General features: G+C 39.6%; 1 protein-coding gene across 7 annotated transcripts in view; it reads right to left on the bottom strand.

Moving 5' to 3' along the window:
- Nucleotides 1–2,464: 2,464 nt before the first annotated feature.
- nkain2 (sodium/potassium transporting ATPase interacting 2) overlaps nt 2,465–20,254 on the bottom strand; it is a 544,966-nt gene continuing 527,176 nt past the window's right edge. For all 7 annotated transcript variants that reach the window (XM_069886894.1, XM_069886895.1, XM_069886898.1 and 4 more), the window contains 2 exons: nt 18,514–18,595; nt 2,465–5,160 (listed from right to left, as the gene is read on the bottom strand). In XM_069886894.1, the coding sequence (XP_069742995.1) occupies nt 5,151–5,160; nt 18,514–18,595 (92 nt within the window). In that variant the 3' untranslated portion in view covers nt 2,465–5,150. The remainder of the gene's footprint in view (nt 5,161–18,513; nt 18,596–20,254) is intronic.

Below are 20,254 nucleotides of genomic sequence, written 5' to 3'. Positions count from 1 at the left end.
ATGACTCATGTATGTGACTCCAAGGAACTAAATGGCCAGAATTGGAATTATTGCCTTTGGTGTACTACATGATCCAATTTCATAGAAATCTACAGCATAATAGAGGCCTTTTGATCCACAGCTTTCTGTTGACCTAATACCTACTCTAACAACTGGCTAGAATTTCCCTACTGCATATCTCTCCATTTTGAATACATTTATATGAGGTACTGCCTCAAGAAAGTAGCCAACCTCATCACCCTGGTCACAACCTTTTGTCACTGTTAACTTCAGGCAGTAAATAAAAAAAGCCTGAAGACCAGCACCTCTAGGTTCAAGAACAGTTTCCTTCTAACAGTTATCAAGCTCTTGAATTTCCCCTTGTTTACTAATCAGGGACTATTCTGATATCATAGAAGATTGTCTGCACAATAGCAAAGTCACTTTTTGCATGAGGCTATCTGAATATTTTATATATTTATTGTCTTTTTAATTCAATAAATTCTTAATGTAGTTGTTTTTAGTTATTTTCTTTTACAAAGTACCCGTTTAGCTGCAGCAAATAAGAATTTTGGTGCATACATACATTGTATAATGTATATGACAATAAACTCATTATCATTAATATTCATGAGCCATTTTCTCGTGAGGTGAAATACAAGCAAACTTAATTTTACTCCCTTCTGATACTTTCATATGTTAAATAAGAGTGGGCACTTTTACATCAGTTTTACATTTCCTTAGCTGGGGCCTGCTGAGAAAAATAGTCGAGCCCTTTTCACATTCAATGAGAACTGGATTCTGCAATATTTTTGTAAATTAATATTATAGTTGATATTGCCTTAACCTCGCCCCCATACCCCCTAAAAAAACCTGTCTGACTGTGTGCTTCAGAGCTATTTTTGTTGACCATTCCCATGATTTAAGAGGAAACCCTGCCTCAACTGGCACTAGATGGAGTTTGTCTTTTGTAGCTAGTAGTAGAGTGGTTTCCCAATAAATCCAGAACGTTAAACGTGAAATTAAACTGATGAGTAAACTTGGATATTGAAACTTGACAGAGAATTCCTATAAACATGTACACCAGAAAGAATATCCCTGCTAAACATTTTTTTTTTGCCAGAATGCTTGGGAGCACAATTGCAGTATACCTCCAACAATTGAATGTTAATTAACACAGTATTCCATTGAAAAATAGTATTTTGTGGATGATGGAAAGTTAAAGTAACTTATGATATTGCATTAGTTACAAATGTCTCAATATGAAAATAATACTGCTTCACTTAAATAAACTATTGCTTACAATAACAAAAACAGAATAATACAGTGAAATATTAATTAGAGCACTTCCTTTCACTGGAAAATTTTATTTTGTGAATCAAGTACTTGGGGAATATTTCCTGTTCTTAATATCGGCTGCCAAGGACCATAGAAGTGGTGTGTGGACAGCTAAGTGCAGGAAGTGAAATGTGAAAGTTTGCATTCATTGTTATTGTAGTAAAAGCACACCAAAATGCTGGAGGAATTCAGCCAATTTTTTAGCGTCCATAAAAAGCAAAGATATATTGCTGACATTTCAGACCTGAGCTCTTCAAGGAATAAACAGAATGAGCTAGAAGCAAGAAATCCAGAATCTCAGTAGGGGAATACCAAATGCATTATGCAACTACCATCCTCTGAAGCAAATGGGGGAAAAAATGCTCAGCAGGCATTATTTACATGTATCATTTTCCCTGCCTCACAATATTCAGGTGGTACTCAAGTCAATCTGTATGCTTAAACACAAATGTTCTCACATTTTTATATCTGGATTAATGTTAAAATGGAATGAATCACCTTTAACATTATATGTGTTATGATTCTGAAGTAAAAAAGGCACCTCTTACATTCTTTTTAATTAAAAAAAATGTAGACATACAGCACAGTAACAGACTGTTTCGGCCCACAAGTACATGCCACCCAATTAACTTTCACCACCAGTACATTCTGAACAGTGGGAGGAAACCAGAGCTCAGGGAGAAAACCCATGCAGACAAAAGGAGAATGTACAAACTCCTAACAGACAGCATGGGATTGGAACCCTGGTCCCGATCGCTACTGCTGTAAAGGCATCGGGCTAATCGTGCTGCCCTTCTTTATAAAATGAAGAGTATAATTCAGCTACTGACTGGACCAAATCATTGTTTTAAACACTAGCATCGTAAGATGATTTGCATGGAAATAGAAATTCAAATCGTTGTCAAGATGCATCTCTGAAACAAATAAATGGTAAATTTATGTCTGTCCTTCCTTCCTTCCTCCCTCCCTCCATCTCTTCCTTCCTGAAGGGCCTGTTATCGCTGCTTTTCCAAATTTAAATTAATTAATTCATGTCGACTTCATAATTACCTGTGAATTGATGTTTGAAGATGATGACAAAAGGAGCAAATGATCAGTTCTCATACTTGATAGCGATGTTGATGAAATAAAATATTGGTACAGTTAAAGGTAAACACATTTTCTTATACATTACTGTAATAGCGTATTAAACTCACAGCAATATGTTAATCCTGAAAAATTTATTTCTTTCAAATAAAAAGGCTTTTCCAAATGTGCTTACAGCACAAGGGTGTCCAAGTAAATAAGGACCATGCTCCTCTTCAAGGAAGAAATTCAATAATAAAAATCAGACATTAGGAGGTAAATAATAGTGGTAATTCTGACTCCAGTCACTTATTTTCTCACTGATGTAAATTCACCAGTGCTCTAATTTAGTTTTATAATTGAATATGAGAAATAAACTTTCCTCAGCATTATCTATAACTATAAAAATAAATATCTCATTAAAATATTTAACACCAATGGGTAGCTTTCTATTTCCATCAACTGGCCACTTCCATGGAGAAAATAAATTCTCCCTTTCAAGGCCTGCTAGGTTTTCATACCGCTATGTTCAGATGAAAAGCTGTCTGTTCCTACTGCTAACCTGTGTGTGGGTTAATAGTGTAGGGCAAAGTTATTATTTTAGTGACATATTTCTAGGAATGATCTTTAAAATCCTTAGAAATTGTGAAATAAGTAAAAATAAATAATTTTTAATATTTCTCAGAAACCTTTGATGGTGCCATATTTCTATCCTTTGGAGTAGAAATTCTCCTCGAGTGGGAGTTGCACCATATTTTATTCCATTGAACTCAATTTATTATCAAGCTGACCACATCATAAGAAGTCATAGGATTACGATTGTCTCAAAATTGAGAAACAGTTTGTGACGAAGTGGTCACTTCGCTGAATTACACACTGCCTCTAAAATGCTTTCCAGAGTACAATGCACAAATGTAATGTTTTATTAAATTTACCAATTCCAACTGTATTTGAATTTCTGGGCATGAATGTTTCATGCACCATCCCAGTTTCTGACATGACAACGAAAAACAAATCAAATGAATCTGCCCAGGTTTCTATTTTACAAGCATAACCAACAAAATCTGACATTGAATGCAGTTTTCTAAGTACCTAATAAACTATTAATTTTATTTGTATTAATAAAGATCTCAATTTGGACATTAACTGGCCTTGGGGAACCACATCTTAATTGCACAGATGGTAGATTCTGTGTCAGCCAACATTTCCGCCAGCTTTTGGACCTGTTCCCAACATAATCAACAATAATTAAAAACATGTTTTTACTCACCATTTCATCCAACCTCCAGCTTAAAGAAAAATGGTAAAATTGAACTGTTCTGATGACATGTAAAATAATGAAACAATCACTGTTCCCTTTAGTATTACAAGCAGAGATAAATAAACTGAAATGTAACTCCAATCTGTAACATTTGGATCAAATGCAAGAACTCGGCAAGAAAAGGCATTTGAACAGGCAAGTATAGAACATTAATGCAAGCATATTTTACTATAGTTTAGTTTGTTATAGCACCGTCCAACTACCTAACAAAGTACAACCATGAGCCACAAATATACTAAGATATAATGTATAAGACATAGCCTATAGCAGATTTGGTTTCTAAAAACACCATGGGACCAACAGAATGTTGATACAGATAATAAAATTGTGTATCTTTTATACAGATAATAACAAATATGATCATCACAAAGTACTTCAACAGACCTGTGCATTAAAAAATAACAGTAAATACAATTTCTAGTCTTTAATCTGTATCAATAAACATAAATGTACATGTATCCCTGTGTAAAAACATAATAGCTGCCATATACATGAAGATAGAAAAATGTAGACAGCTTTAGTAGATTACAGTGGAAGGAGTGGAACAAAGAAACAAATGTGTCTTGACTACACCCTACTACCAACTTTTGTTTGATTCTTGCCTTTCATCTATTTTTCATGTGACCTATAAAGGCTTTCAACTATTCATATAACAGGGCTGCCCATTTCTTTCATAGCTTCATATTTATTCTTGTATAGGGACACTAAAAGATGAGATGGACTACTTACTGAAGAGCCAGGGGAATTCAAAGCATCTCCCGGAAAGCTATGGGAGCAATGTTATCGTAGAGCACTGACTCCATCAGTAGTCAGTCAAGGAAATAATTCCACCATTTCATATCCCCTCTCCCATTCTTCCAAACATTTTTATTTCACTCAGGGATGTTTGGATCTGCATGTATTAAGGCAAATGTGGTTCTAGTACAAGAACTAGCTCACATTTGGTAGAATCACCCAATCCTTAGTAAAATCATGGCACTGGTTCAATTCACCATTTGCATCTTATGCAGCAGAAATGCTTATTTAACAATGACCTCTAAATATAAACTGTTAATCCAATTTGTTGATGAACAGTTGCAATTAAAATTGACAATCCGGAATCATTCAAGAGAACTGTACAGTAACATTTTCACATTGCCCTCCAGAGGGCACCAATACTTAAGTTCGATCTTTAGGCACCAAACTTCCACTTGTTTAATTCCGCATGTTGAAACACAGAGCAGAACGTTTTCTGGTTAATATGTGGAGTTTTAAAATGTTGAAGTCTTTCATTTGCTTGCATTTTAGTTGGGTCTTCCATTATTCCAAACCTCAGAGCTAGGACATCACTTCAAACATGCTCAGTGATCTACACTGAACAATATAAAAGTCAGCACCAGCAGATTCTTGTAAATTAAGATATGAAAAGTTTGAAGTCAGGAGAATTTTAAGGCATCCAGTTTCCAGCTTATTTTGACCTAAAATGATAAAAGTGATATCAATCAATTATAATATAAAGTTTTAAGTATTTTTGAACTTTTAAAGAGATTTAATAAGTATTGCATGTCAGTGCACTTGATAAAATCCAGACAACTCCATGAGGGATTGGACTCTAAACTCTGCTTCCATTGTCAACACATGCAAGCAGACTGAAGGATAACAGAAATCAGAGTGCTTTTTAGGGCCCAACTTTGACTTGATAAAGATCTACAGGACTTAATAGTGGTCTACAAGATTATGAGAGGTATAGGAAGAGTGGTCTGCCAGCACCTGTTTTCTTGGGGCGAGACCAGCCAACACCAGAGAACAAGGTGAAGGGAAGAAAGTTTCAGGGAGATATCAGAGATAAGTTTTTTTTTTACACAAAGAGTAGTGGATGCCTGGAATGCATTGCCAAGGGTGGTGATGGAGGCTGATACAAAAGACCCTTAAGACAAGCACATGGATGCATGAAAAATAGAAGATTATGGGTGTGAGGTAAAGAAGGTTTATATAGGTCGGCACAACATCATGATCTGAAAGGCCTCTATTGAGCTGTGATGTTGTATAGTCTATGTTCTTACTAACCAAATCTGGTAAAATCATATTTCAGATGCAAATACAGGTTTTGGATGCATATGCACTTGGTACAGTCCACAGGAATTAGCAAGACAATGCTCAGTGTGATTCAGAGTCAGACTGTTAAATCCAGAATTCATGTAATGGGCATGTGCACTAGTTTAAATTTAGTAATCTTTTCTATTTCAATGAAAATTGAATTCCTAAAAATAAACCTGTTGCTGCTTTGAGACTTTTTTTTCCTCCAAGGGTGATTGGAAGAGATTCAAATTTACAATGCTGGAGAATTAGATTAATATTTCAAGTGGCCACAAATAACTAGAAAAAATACATCTAACGTATTAAAAAAAAACCGAACTGGTCAAGAACTGCAGTTACAGTCAGAGCTGATAAGTGATAAGCTGCAGAATCAATTAGGAAGTGTGGAAATGCTGGGGAATCACAGTTGTTTGATTCAAAATGGAATCCAGCCACAGCGCAGAGTGATATCAGTCATCAACATCAGTCACACACGTCCTGGGTTTATAGCAGGACTGCATGTGTCTGGGTTGTGGCTTAAAGGAGCTGAGTGCTGACGAATGACGAGGCCCTTTGTTTTTCTTTTTTGCTACTTATCCAATACATTAAATAAATGTTGAAATGTGCCAGGAATTTCCTGTGAATTACTTCCATATGCCAAAGGGCATTTTTCCATGCTTATAGAACTTTATGACTGTGACTTTTTCATGTGTGAATGTACAACAAAAATATGCAGTGCACTGTAAATGAAATTTAGAATCATCTAAAACATGAGTACTGAGGATTGCTGTACAGATTGTCGATGAAATTAGGGTATAAATCTTCCACAATCTAAGTGAATGGAGACAGAAGGAATGATCATCTGATACTTGGATGTCAATTGACTTCTTCATTAGAGACCTGTATAGAGATCAGAAGAAGCGCAGGGTGCACTAAGACAACTATCCGATTAACTTTGGAAAAAAGGGAACAAGAATGAAAGGATGTGTCATTGTGTATGTTGACAGAAGGACAGAAACCAGAGAGTAATGGCAACTTACTGATCAACACGATTGGCGCAGCAGTTAGCGCAACGCTTTTACAGTGTCAGCGATCGGGACCAGGGTTTGAATCCCGCGCTGTCTGTAAGGAGTTTTTACATACTCCCCAGGGGCTCCAGTTTCTTCCCACCTTTTGAAACATACTGGGGATGTAGGTTAATTGGGTGTAAATTCGGCGGCATGGACACGTGGGCTGAAAATAACCTGTTACCATACTGTATGTCTAAAATTTTTTAAAAAATTAACATACTGCAGGGAAAATTCCCAGATGACTCTAATGGGCCCACTGATGGATTAGATATAATGTATATTGAGGACCTGGTCTTAGATGCACATAGATTCTTTTCAAAGTGTGCAAATTAAATCTAACCTGGAAATGTAGTAAATGCTATGGATACTTGATTTTAGAACCGTAAAAAGGTGACATTTCACTCTCATTAATCTGTAATGAATCATTCTGGTATGAAAAACAAGGAGAGCCAATAAGAACCAAAAGGTACACCAAGAGGGTGCTGGAATAGGTCACTTAGGTTTAAGTAAATAACATTTTGAAATTACAGATCAAATTGAAAAGTTTGTTATTTCAAAACAACAGCTTAATATAGATAAGAACTTTCAGTAAACCCACAGAAATTAATGGTATTATGTTCATTCAAGAGGTTGAAGAGGATGTAAAAGAGATTTGCTTGAATTATGATGGCTTTCAATTACATCAAAAGGCTAAAGCTATGTTGCTTGGTTTATCCATTCACGGGATCTGCACATTACCTTATATGAGGCCTAACCAGCAATTTGTACAGGTTTATCATAATTTTATTTTTTATTTTTGCTCTGTAGCTGTATCGTATTAATGAAGCAAAAGTTCCCAATGTCTTTGTGAAAGCAATTTCATCTACTTTACCCCATTTAAATATTTGTTAAATCCACCAAGTGACTTTGCTTCTCCAATGCTTTTATAGTTGCATGGTTTGTGGATTATATACAACGTAAACTTTCTTAAATTGTTGTGATTGATGTAACAATTAAATAGTAACATTCTGGTTACAAATATGGGAAAAATTTGAATTTATACCTGTCTCTTAATTTCTGCTACAAGCTAATTTTCCATTGTGTACCGTAAGTGCAATGATACATTCTGAATGAATGCTTCTGCAACACATGCATGGAAGATAGACCAATTTCTGAACACTTTGATGTGCTCATGTGGCAAAAATATTGTCCCCAAAACAAATCAAATTCAGTAGAAAATTATAGAAGTGCTTAGCCATGCTGAAGGTTCTATCCAATATTCCAATAATCACATAAAACTTGAAAAATCGACATAGAGGAATATTTATGGTGATCATGCATATTTTACACTGGTGATTCAAAAGATATTTATTACAAGTTAATTTAATCTTTAGTTTCCAGTAGAAATTAATATTTTAACTGGATATAATTAAGCAACGGCCATAAAATATTTATATTTTGTCTCAGTGCAGTTTTCTTTAATTTCTGAAAACCATGCAATAACAACAATTTTCAAAATATAAATACATTTAATCAAACAGTAGATCCGGTACCTCACGGATGGCAGTCTCTTCAATCTGAGGCGCCTGCAAGCTCACACCAAGACACAAAAGCAACTTGTGTGTGAACTACTCTTTGCAGACGATGCCGCTTTAGTTGCCCATTCAGAGCCAGCTCTTCAGCGCTTGACGTCCTGTTTTGCGGAAACTGCCAAAATGTTTGGCCTGGAAGTCAGCCTGAAGAAAACTGAGGTCCTCCATCAGCCAGCTCCCCACCATGACTACCAGCCCCTCCACATCTCCATCGGGCACACAAAACTCAAAACGGTCAACCAGTTTACCTATCTCGGCTGCACCATTTCATCAGATGCAAGGATCGACAATGATATAGACAACAGACTCGCCAAGGCAAATAGCGCCTTTGGAAGACTACACAAAAGAGTCTGGAAAAACAACCAACTGAAAAACCTCACAAAGATAAGCGTATACAGAGCCGTTGTCATACCCACACTCCTGTTCGGCTCCGAATCATGGGTCCTCTACCGGCACCACCTACGGCTCCTAGAACGCTTCCACCAGCGTTGTCTCCGCTCCATCCTCAACATTTATTGGAGTGACTTCATCCCTAACATCGAAGTTCTCGAGATGGCAGAGGCCGACAGCATCGAATCCACGCTGCTGAAGATCCAACTGCGCTGGGTAGGTCACGTCTCCAGAATGGAGGACCATCGCCTTCCCAAGATCGTGTTATATGGCAAGCTCTCCACTGGACACCGTGACGGAGGTGCACCAAAGAAGAGTAAAAGGACTGCCTAAAGAAATCTCTTGGTGCCTGCCACATTGACCATCGCCAGTGGGCTGATATCGCCTCAAACCGTGCATCTTGGCGCCTCACAGTTCGGCGGGCAGCAACTTCCTTTGAAGAAGACCACAGAGCCCACCTCACTGACAAAAGACAAAGGAGGAAAAACCCAAAACCCAACCCCAACCAACCAATTTTCCCCTGCAACCGCTGCAACCGTGTCTGCCTGTCCCGCATCGGACTTGTCAGCCACAAACGAGCCTGCAGCTGATGTGGACATTTACCCCTCCATAAATCTTCGTCTGCGAACCAAGCCAAAGAGAAGAAAGAGAGACTGTTCTGTTTTCTTATATGAAGGTGGTTTGATGAATAGAACTGGGTTAGTGGGATGGGATGCCAAACTAAAACCCTAATGGCTACATGTGGACTGCAGACAAGCCGAAAATCTTCCTCACAAAAAGGCTCTATAACTGTATGAAGCAGAAATGTGCAGGATTGCCCAACTGTTTTTCCAATTGTGCCGACCTCACACTGTATTCTGCTATGTCAATGTGCCTCGGGTGAGGCCCAAATTAGACAATGGCTTTTATGTGATGCCTCATCTGTTTTAGCAATAGTATGTATTCTTTGTACAATCCTCTCAAATGTTAATTCTAAATGTAGAAGAATAATTTTTCATTGTGGCATGATTTAGAATTGCTCTATGGTAAATGTCAGAAGTGGTGAATTATCTGCCAACCTTTCAAAGTGTGTTGGCTAACAATAACTCTAGATTACTCAATGATGCATTTATACTTTAGAGAAGGGAAATTGCAACTGGATAGCCGCAAAAGGAAAAGATCTTTATTTAATCTACATATCTTATCATCCCTTATAATCACATTGCAGAATTTAAATCATGTTCTAGGTGGCGTTAATGTTATTTCTACAATAAGGGAATAACACATCATGTATTGCTCTAAATGTGGATGAACTATTAACATAAATATTCATCATAACCCTTTTACTCTTGTATTAGATTGCACTACTTACCTGGAATTATATCTGCATTGTTAATTTTATACAAGATACCTTTTAAATGTTTGTACTACTCTCCACTGTCCAGGCTGATGCCATACAAAATTATATAATATACACAGATTCCAGTGTTTTATGTGGTGCCATTTCAATATGTCTTTGATTTTAAATTCATGCTAATCGCGATTCAAACTTTGACAATAAAATGCCTATTTTCTTTCCATTATTCCTGTCAGACTATATTCTTTTGAGTTCCAGTTGGTGTTTTACAGTTTTAAATATCTCTTAGCTTTTCCCAAGTTTATCTATCTTACATCATTTCTTTTGTGTTTTCATCTTGTCCACAAATCTCACCATCTACTCACTTGACAATTCCTGCAAAGTTAGTAGTTCCACATTCCTTCTGGCTGTCCTTGTAAAAATTCCCCCTGTTAGTTCCCTTGCTTTATCTGCAGACTGTGAGACAAACTAGCATGAGGTCCTCCTTCAATGCTTTACCTCAAAGGTCCTGCATTAATTGGCTCTATCCATCATAGCCAAAGAAAAACCAAAAAATTATTTTCTCCCTGTACCAGCTTTACCACCAATGGAGTCCCCCAAGCATCCACCCCCAATCTATTTTTCTTTTTCTAATTGCTACCCCTAGACAACAGAACCTGCAGTACCATGCTTTCACAGGGGTGATGTTGACATCCCACTTTCTAACATCTCCAAACCCTTTCAATGATTCCATCATATCAATCTGCTCTTTGAATTAGTTCCCCCAGATAAACATTGCAAAGATTGCAGCAATTATTTTTGCCCATATGATAAACACTACCTGATGATTACAAATTCCATTCTCCTTCCATGGGTTGACCAGACTACTAACAAATATTGACATCAATTCCATCCATAATTCAGCTCTTGACCCCATAGACTTTTTAGCACAGACACCAGTACATGCATTTCAGAATCCTTCTTTTAAATTCCTCTTTTAAGCACCCTATTGAACTTTAAAGACATAATATAAATGCAAGCAGTTGATATAATTGGATGAAAAGTTAAAAATTTAAATTGTGTGAACTCCTGGATTCCCAATTTTATGGTAGATTTCAATGCATTTAATGGAACAAATGTTAAAAAGACAGCTTCTTTAAGGTGAATAAATATCCTCATATTGAATGTGACTATTTATTGATAACATGAAAACAATCATGGAAAATTAGAAAAAAAAATTCAATTGTAGAGATATCAACAATAAATGATAAGTATTTTTCATGAAGCACTTTCAATTTCTTATCTAATAAATAGTGGGTAATATTCCAATGAAAAGACATATCTGTATGTTATTCAGATTGTCATGCAAGATTACTCCTAAATTAATTGTTGTTTTGGATCCTTTTTAAACACTGTGATCTTTCAAGGCACTGATATTGGTGCACGCCATTATCACTGAAAGAATTTTTAGAAGTGGAATCACTTTGTACCTTTATATCCTTATAATTGAACAGTTTTTATAATCTTCAACATTATCCTAACATGTAATTAAGCCATAGGTGTGCAAACATAGGGAATTGGTAATATTTATTATTGCAGGGGAAAGTAAATAAACTCTTTTAACCTTGGTTCTCCATGTCTCATTTTCAATGCTGAAGTTTACCTGTTCATCACCAAAACCATTAAAGACCCTCTGATGCTACAACTGCCTACCTATTGTGAAACATTGGGCTCGGCTATCCTGGATCCAAACCATTGCCCAGTTGATTTTGTGTCACCAGTCTTTTTCGGAATGCAGGGTAGTTGATGTTGTCTACAGGGACCTTACTAAGGTATTTGACATGGCCCTTCCTGGTTATATAGTGGCCCGTGCCTTGGGCCGACACAGGAAATGGCCATCGAACATGGCGACTGGCAAAACATTGTGCGGGCTGAACCGCCCATTTCCATAGGCCGCTAATACAGCAGTAAAACTGGCCAATCACCGCCGGTAGATCATAGGGAGCCAATTGGGGCCTGGGCATCTGAGGTAACCAATCGGCAGCCGGCCCACTCAAGCTACGCCCCAGTGGTGACATGGCCAAGATGTCTATAAAAGGCAGAGCTACCACTGATTAAACTCAGTGTCGAATACACTCTATTGTTGAATGTGTCTTTCTTCTCCTGCGGATTCAAGCTACAGCCTTGGGGCTATGACTGAGAGCTATAACCTAGCTGTAGCTGTACCAACCTCACTACAGTGGTGACCCAACCAGTCCAAATGGCACTTTGGACCAGAAAATGGAGGAGCAACCTACGATCAACGTTGTAGCACTGAAGCTGGCTGGCTTCTGGATGTCACAGCTATGGGTGTGGTTCCAGCAAGATGAGGTGCTGTTCACCATTCGACGGATCTCTGCCGATGACTCACACTACCATCACGTGGTCAGGGCTCTCAATCAGGACACTGCAGCCCACATTATTAACTTCATCCAGCAGCCCCCGGAACAAGGAAGGTATGTGGCCATCAAAGAGCTGTTAACCCACACTTTCGGGCTCTCAAAATGCTAGCACACTGCCCAACTGTTGCATATCAAAAGTTTGGGGGACAGGGCCCCTTCTGCTCTCATGAGCGACATGCTCGCTCTCAATGATGGCCACAGCTCCTGCCCACTGTTCCAGCAGATCTTCCTGGAGAGGCTGCCTGAGGACATCTGGCTGCTCATTGCGGAGGAAGACTTTGATGACCCCAGGAAGGTCAGGAAGGTGGCTGTCCGAGCAGACCTGCTATGGGTGGCAAAGAGGGATGCCTGGGCTTGGCTTGAGCAGGTGACAGCACCGCGTCATCAGCATTTGGCCAGGAAGACCACTGACCGACCTTCTGACCAACTGTCTGACCAACTGATCACCGGAACACAACACCTCACCAGTGAGCAGTACTGTTTTTATCACCGACAGTGGGGTTCCGAGGCCCGTTGATGCTGCTCCCCCGCACGTTCCAGGGAAATGCTCAGGCTAGCCGCCGTTAATGGTTGCGACGACCAGCCAACTGCATAGCCTGTGTGACAGAATATAGACATGTTTTTGGGAGATAAATTGGGGCAGGGTTTTTGGTGTAGGTCATATACAAACACTTTAAAACAGATCTTATTTAAAATACTGGAGCTCTTCTCATGCTAGACAAGTTGGGGCCAACTGTCTTTGTAAAAGCTTTGGAGAGTGCCCAAGAGATTTCTCTAATGGATTATTGTTTACAAAAAGGCAACAGATGAAAGAACTTGTTGGAGCCACATTCTGTCTGGAGTGGAACTTGCTGTTCTAGGAGGGTCATGTGGTTTTGCAAGCAGAGAGAGTCAAACAGGCTTTCTCTCAGAGAGAGAGACAGAGACAGAGATACTGATCAGTTTTACGATCAGCAGCAGCAACTGGAACTGGAACAGGACAAGCTGGCAAGCTTGTGGAAAACCCAATTTTGGAAGATGGGTTATGAATGCTTAAAGCCTGGTCAAAGCCCTTGTGGTTCATGTCTAATGTTTCACTTGGAATAAGTGAAATATAAAAGAACTTTGTGGTGACCTGGAAAACCCTGATGGGGCAAGTTTCTTCGGCATGACACTAACGTGGCTGATTAAAAGGGATTAGTTTGTGTCCATGAACAACAAATCTCTCTCTGAAACCCGACAAGAACCTTCCTGAGCAGTAACCATTTACCCTTCAAGCATCAAAGTCTGGTGAACTTTATAAATGTTAAATTCTGTGCACAGTATAAGAATTGGCTACAACCAGTGAACTTGGAGGAGTAAGAAGTGAGAAGTGAGATTGGACTGTGAATCAAAGAACTTTTTTGAACTTACACACACATGCACTTAGAATTATAAGGGGGTTAAGTTAGTAGTGATAATTTAAAGTATGATTCTGTTTTCTTGTTTAAAGATAATTAAAAGCAACTTTTGATTAAGTAACCATTTGGCTTGGTAAATATCTATTGCTGCTGGGTTTTGGGGCCCTCTGGGCTTGTAACACTTGCTACACATTCAATACTCCCTACCAGGCTGATGTTTCTTGGTGGACACTGGGGCACAATGCAGCATCGTTCCCCTGACCAGCCTGGAGGCCCGCTGTGGCAAAGAGGGCTGGAAGATTCGAGCGGCAAATGGCTCCAACATCTGAACATTCAGCAATTGCACCATTCCCCTGTTTTGAGGACAGACAATTCACTTGGAAGTTTACAGTGGTGGCTGTGCAACAACCATTACTGGGTGCAGATTTCCTGTGGGCCAACTCACTCTTGGTGGATATCAAGGGCCACCAGCTAGTGCACGCCCAGACATTTCAGTCACTCTCGCTCAAGGGCACTGAACTCAGCAGCCCCCACCTGAATTCAGTGAGTACTGCTGTCAACAAATTTGCTCGGGTCCTAGCAGAATTCCCCTCCATCACCACATGTAACTTCCACTCAGCCGAACCCAAACATGGGGTGAAGCACCAAATTGTTACAGATAAAACAATTTGCCCTCCTCTCCATGCCAGGGCACAGTGTCTCCCCCTCCAAGAAACTCAACCTAGCCAGGGATGAATTCAAAAAGATGGAGGAATTTGGCATTTTGCAGCACTCCAATAATCCTTGGGTCTCCCCTCTCTACATGCTCCCCAAGGCAGCAGGTGGCTGGACGCCGTGCAGAGACTACCACTGCCTCAACGAGGCCACCATACCAGACAGATATCTTGTGCCCCATATCCAAGTCTTTACTGTTAATCTGTAAGGAGCATTGATATTCTCAAAGGTGGACCTCAACAGAGGCTATCACCAGATCCCAGTACAATCTGAAGATATCCTAAAAACTGCCATCATAACCCCCTTTGGATTGTTTGAATTTCTCCACATGCCCTTTGGGTTAAAAAACGCGGTTCAGACTTTACAGAGGCTGATGGATGCAATGGGCCAGGATCTGCATTTTGTCTTCATCTACCTTGATGACATTTTAATCACCAGCCACACCCACACTGAGCAGGCTGCCCACTTAAAACAATTATTCTCCAGGCTGAGCGATTTCGGCCTAACCATCAACCTGTCGAAGTCACAATTTGGCCGAGAGCCTATTGGCTTCCTGGGCCATTGTATTGACCAGCATAGAGCCAGGCCATTATCCATCAAGGTGGATGTTATTCTCTCTTTTCCCATATGCCATCAATGATGAAGAGACTACAAGATTTTGCAGGTATGTTCAACATTTATCATCGCTTCATACATGCAGCCCCCATTCTTTTCCCTCATGGCAGGACTCATTAAAAACATACAATGGACTCAGGATGTGACTGAGGCCTTCCAAGCAACCAAAAATGCCCTGGCCAATGCCACTCTCCTCGTGCACTCGCAGAGAGACATCCCGACCGCCCTCACAACAGACGCCTTCAGCACAGTGTAGCGTAGATAAAAGCTCTCACACGACTGGAGGGAGAACAAACAGTTTTATTAGCTTTCAACATTGGGTAGGGTTCACAAGTAGGCTTTAGAGGAGCTGGGAGGCAGGGCCAGTCATCAATACAGCATCCCCCAGTGAACCCCAGTTCATTGCATTCACCCCTTCCTGCAGAATTAAGGGTTTGTGGATAAAGAGAACATAGGATCAGAAGCCAGCAGAAGACTGAAAAATAAGAATATACAGTACATACATTATTTACAAATTTAGGCAGACCGGGGGGTCTGGAGATCCTGGTGAAGCACCTTAGCACTGGGGTCCTTGGGCACCTTGGGTCTCCTGGTTCCCCTGAGATAGAAGGTAGTGGGCTGGGGCTCCGGCTTGATGATGGAGTGGGTTCGCTCTCCTCCTGAACCAGATCCCCTGAGGCCCTGAGTGGGGGCGGAGAGAAAGAGCTCAGTAGCTCGTGGGTCACCTAAGACAACAGACCCTGATGGAAATGCTGTCCTTCCTGCCATCCAAGTATTCCACATAGGCATACATGGGGTTGGCATGGAGCAATTTCACCCTTTCCACCAGGGGGTCGGTCTTGCTTCTCCTCATGTGCTTCTTAAGAAGGACCGGACCAGGACTAGTGAGCCAGGCTGGGAGTGTAGTCCCCAATGCCGACCTTCTATCGAATGTGAACAGTAGCTCATGAAGAATAGCATTGGTCGCAGTAAAAAGTAGTGACCGAATAGAATGGAGCACGATGGGGAGGACATCCTATCAACGTGAGTCTGGAAGGCATTTTTGATTCAAAGTTTGACAGCCTTTCAGATTATTGCACTCTCTTTTTCAACCTGCCCGTTCCTCCAGGGGTTGTAAGTAGTAGTCCTGTTGGACACGATGCCCCTCACCAACAGATACTGATGCAGCTCGTTGCTCATGAAGGATGAGCCCTGGTCGTTATGAATATAGCCGGGATAGCCCAACAGGGTGAAAATAAAGTCTAGGGCTTTCATAACCGATGAGGCGGACGTGTCTGAGCATGGAATGGTGAATGGGAAGCGGGAGTACTCATCGATGACTGAGAGAAAGAAGATATTCCCGTTCATGGAGGGGAGAGGTCCCTTAAAATCAATGCTGATCCATTTAAAGGGCCTGGGTGACTTGATCAGGTGCACTTTTGCAGGGTGATAAAAGTGAGGCTTGCACTCAGCACAGACCTGACATGACTTGGTCATCTCCCTGACATCTTCTACCGAGTACGGCAAATTGTGGATCTTGACAAAATGAGCCATGCGGGTGACCCCTGGATGGCAGAGCTCATTGTGTATGATCTGCAGTTGGCCGGTGTGTGCAGAGGCACAGCATCCCCTAGACAAGGCATCTGGGGGGGTCATTAAGGGCTCTTGGCTGATAGGCGATGTCATAATTGTAGGTGGAGAGTTGGATTCTCCACCTAGCAATTTTGTCATTCTTGACTTTGTCCCTCTTGACATTGCTGAACTTGAATGTGGCAGAGCGCTGGTCAGTGAGGAGTGTAAATCTTCTACCAGCCAGGTAGTGCTTCCAGTACCTTATGGCTTCTGCAATGGCTTGAGCCTCCTTTTCCACAGATGGGTTCCAGAGCTCATGGTCAAATAACAAAGAAGGTGCGTGGTATGCTTGCTTTCATTGGGTGGGGCATTGAGTAAAGTCCTTGTCATGTTGCAGCTATATACAACTTTAGTTGGGCCACACTTAAAAGTATTGTGTGTAAATCTGGTAGCATTAGTGCAGGAAAAGTATTAAGATCAAAAATGTTGAGTGAAATACTAAAGTCTGCAGATGTTGTGATTGTAGTATTGTAGTAAACACACACTGAAATGCTGGAGTATCTCAGCTGGTCTTGCAGTGTTCATAGGAGATAGATATTCTGCTGATCTTTCAGGCCTGAGTCCTTCTTCAAGGAATAAGCAAAACTTGAAGAAGGGCTCAGGCCAGAAATGCCGACATGACCAGCTGATTTGCTCCAGCATTTCATTCTATTTTTAGATTTAAAATGTGGACTGACCATTACTCTCCCTGGATGTTGTTTGACCTATTATGTTCCTTTAGAAACCAGAAACTCTTTGTCTGCTCAAGATTCCAGCATCTGTGTTTCTTTCGTCGAATGATGTCTCGATTAGATGGTTTGAGCTCTTGGGAGAGGTTGGATAAACTTGGATTGTTCTCCCAAGAGCATTGGAGAGAAATGATGATGGTCATTAACAGGGTAGAGAGTCAGAATCATTTTTCCATGGGTAAAAGTGTCACATGCCAGAAGTCATGTGTTTAAGGTTGGGGGTGGGGATGTGTGGAAAGTTTAAAAGAAATGTGGCTGGCAGGGTTTTAACACAGTGAGTGGTAGGTGGCTGGAACAGGCTTCCAGGAGTACTTGAAGATACAATAGTAGTGTTTAAGGAGCTTCTGGAAAGACACACAAATATGTAGGAAATAGAGTAATGTGTATTATGTGCAAGCTGCAGAGCCTTAATTTGAGGATCACATTTGTTGCAGACGTGTGGGCTGGAGGTCCTGTTCTGCTCTATGTTCTATCTTGCATTTCAGTCCTTCAATTGGTATGCATAGGACGATGATATTTTCTGAAGCCTGGATGGCTGATAGATGTTGATTTCCTTTATAACTATCATACATTAGTCAGCTTGGTTCGACCCTCAATTGGAAGAGTGTGATTACAACCATTCTGGCGAGTTAGTATGTCATGTTAATGTGTAGGAGTGCTTATAAACCATGGAAGTGCAACTGGAATGACATTAATTTCACTGCAGTTCCTCTGAATTTTTGTTGAGTTTAAAGGAATTAGGAGAAACCCACAGAGATGCTTATGCAGAAAGTTAAAAGAATAGTAACTCCCCCTCTCGGAGAAGAATGCAGAAGTTTAATACAGCCTTTGCAGAGTCTGCAATCAATTCTAATAAAATATTTAAGAAGGTATTATGGAATAATAAACTCTAAAGCAAATTCAGCTAAAAGATCTACTTACATGTACATGGGCTGCAGCTGTAAATGAGATGTTTTCTGTGGGCCCTGGTAGCCATATGAGTCAAATCCTCCAATAAAATCAACTGTCAGAGAAAACAGAAATGCCATTATATTCCAGTGGATGCATTAGTTATCTAATCCCTGCTTGTGTTTAATAATAAAAAGCTATTTTCAATTATAAAAGAATTCACGCAAGCCACAAGCAGAAGCAATCCATATCGAACTTTGATTTCTGTCTTCTAGGGTTACTTTGGTTGTAAATAGGTAGACATAATTTGTCTGCCTGATTTTTATCCTGCAAGATAATGGAATTTTGCACAATGGGAGAATAAATGTTTCCCAGATGAAATCCATTATATTTCCTTTATTTATTTTCTTTTCATATTTATGCTTTTTAAATAAAGATAGAATGAATGCAAATATATTTTCAGAGTAGCTTGCAAAATTGCTTCAAGCATATAAATATATATTGTTCAACAAAGCTAAGAAGCATTTTCTGAATGGTGACTAATTTAACATGTTGAAATACCAGCAGGACATTTATTACAACAGGACCTTTAATTGTCTAGATTTTTTTTCTAAAACATGTTAATGGAACATTTTTACTTGATGGGATAAGACAGGCAATGAATGGCAGGCATGAATAGAGCATCAACAATCAGGTACGAGCCAAAGGGAATGAGGAACCAGGTGGCTCAGCAGGAGGATGTCCTAGAGGTTGCAGGGTGATGCGGAAGAACAGAAGGTCAGGGGAAAGAACAATGAGTAGGGAGGATGTTAAGGACAGAGTTAAGTACTTGACATGTCTAGATATATCCCAATTTGGCATGGTGAAGAGAAGACTTGATTGTCAAGGCAATTATCAACAATAGTTATTTTTTTCATCTAAAGTTACTGCACTCGCTAAATCAGCCTTCTTTTGAGATATATGTAATAAATCAATCTAGCAACATTATCAGCCAAATGACATTTTTTATCAAAACCAGTTTGCTCCAAATTGAATTAAATTTGGTAAATATCTAGCCATTTTATTTGGCAAAACTTTAGCTATAATTTTATAATCAACATTTAATAAAGATATTGGCCTATATGATTTAGTTTTCAATAAATCTTTATCTTTCTTAGGTATCACAGTTATAATTGCATTTGAAAAAGATTCTGGTAGAGAATGAGTTTCCATTGCATGTTTCAACAACTCTATAAAAGGAGGTATTAATAAATCTTTAAATTTCTTGTAAAATTCAGGTGGGAAACCATCCTTTCCTGGAGACTTACCAATTTGCAAAGAATTAAGAGCCTCAATAATTTCTCTTAACGTAAATGGAGCATCCTGAACAGGTAAACTAATCTCAGACAAAAATTTATCAAGTTGTTCTTGAAACAAAATGGATTAATATTTACATCATATAAAAGACAAGCAGAGCTGAGAAATTAAATACTGTGATCCATGTCTGATATGAAAATCCCATATTACACACACCGGGGAGGGCCCAGTAGAATCTCCAGTGCCATTAAATAACTTGAAAATTGTCATTATCACATTTTACTTCATGGTAAGTATATTTTCAATTATATAATGCTGAAATGAGTCGCAGTACTCCATATTGCATCAATTACTACAACAGGATCCTTGGCAAACAACATCTTTGAGGTCAAAAGTTTTGATGAGCCATGCTCCCAATGATGAGCTTTTACAGAACAGAAAGGAAAATACAAAATTTTACACCAATTGATTAAATATT

The sequence above is a fragment of the Narcine bancroftii genome, chromosome 6 (assembly GCF_036971445.1).
Source record: "Narcine bancroftii isolate sNarBan1 chromosome 6, sNarBan1.hap1, whole genome shotgun sequence".
Classification (NCBI taxonomy): domain Eukaryota; kingdom Metazoa; phylum Chordata; class Chondrichthyes; order Torpediniformes; family Narcinidae; genus Narcine; species Narcine bancroftii.
This window is presented reverse-complemented; position numbering and strand designations above follow the sequence as displayed.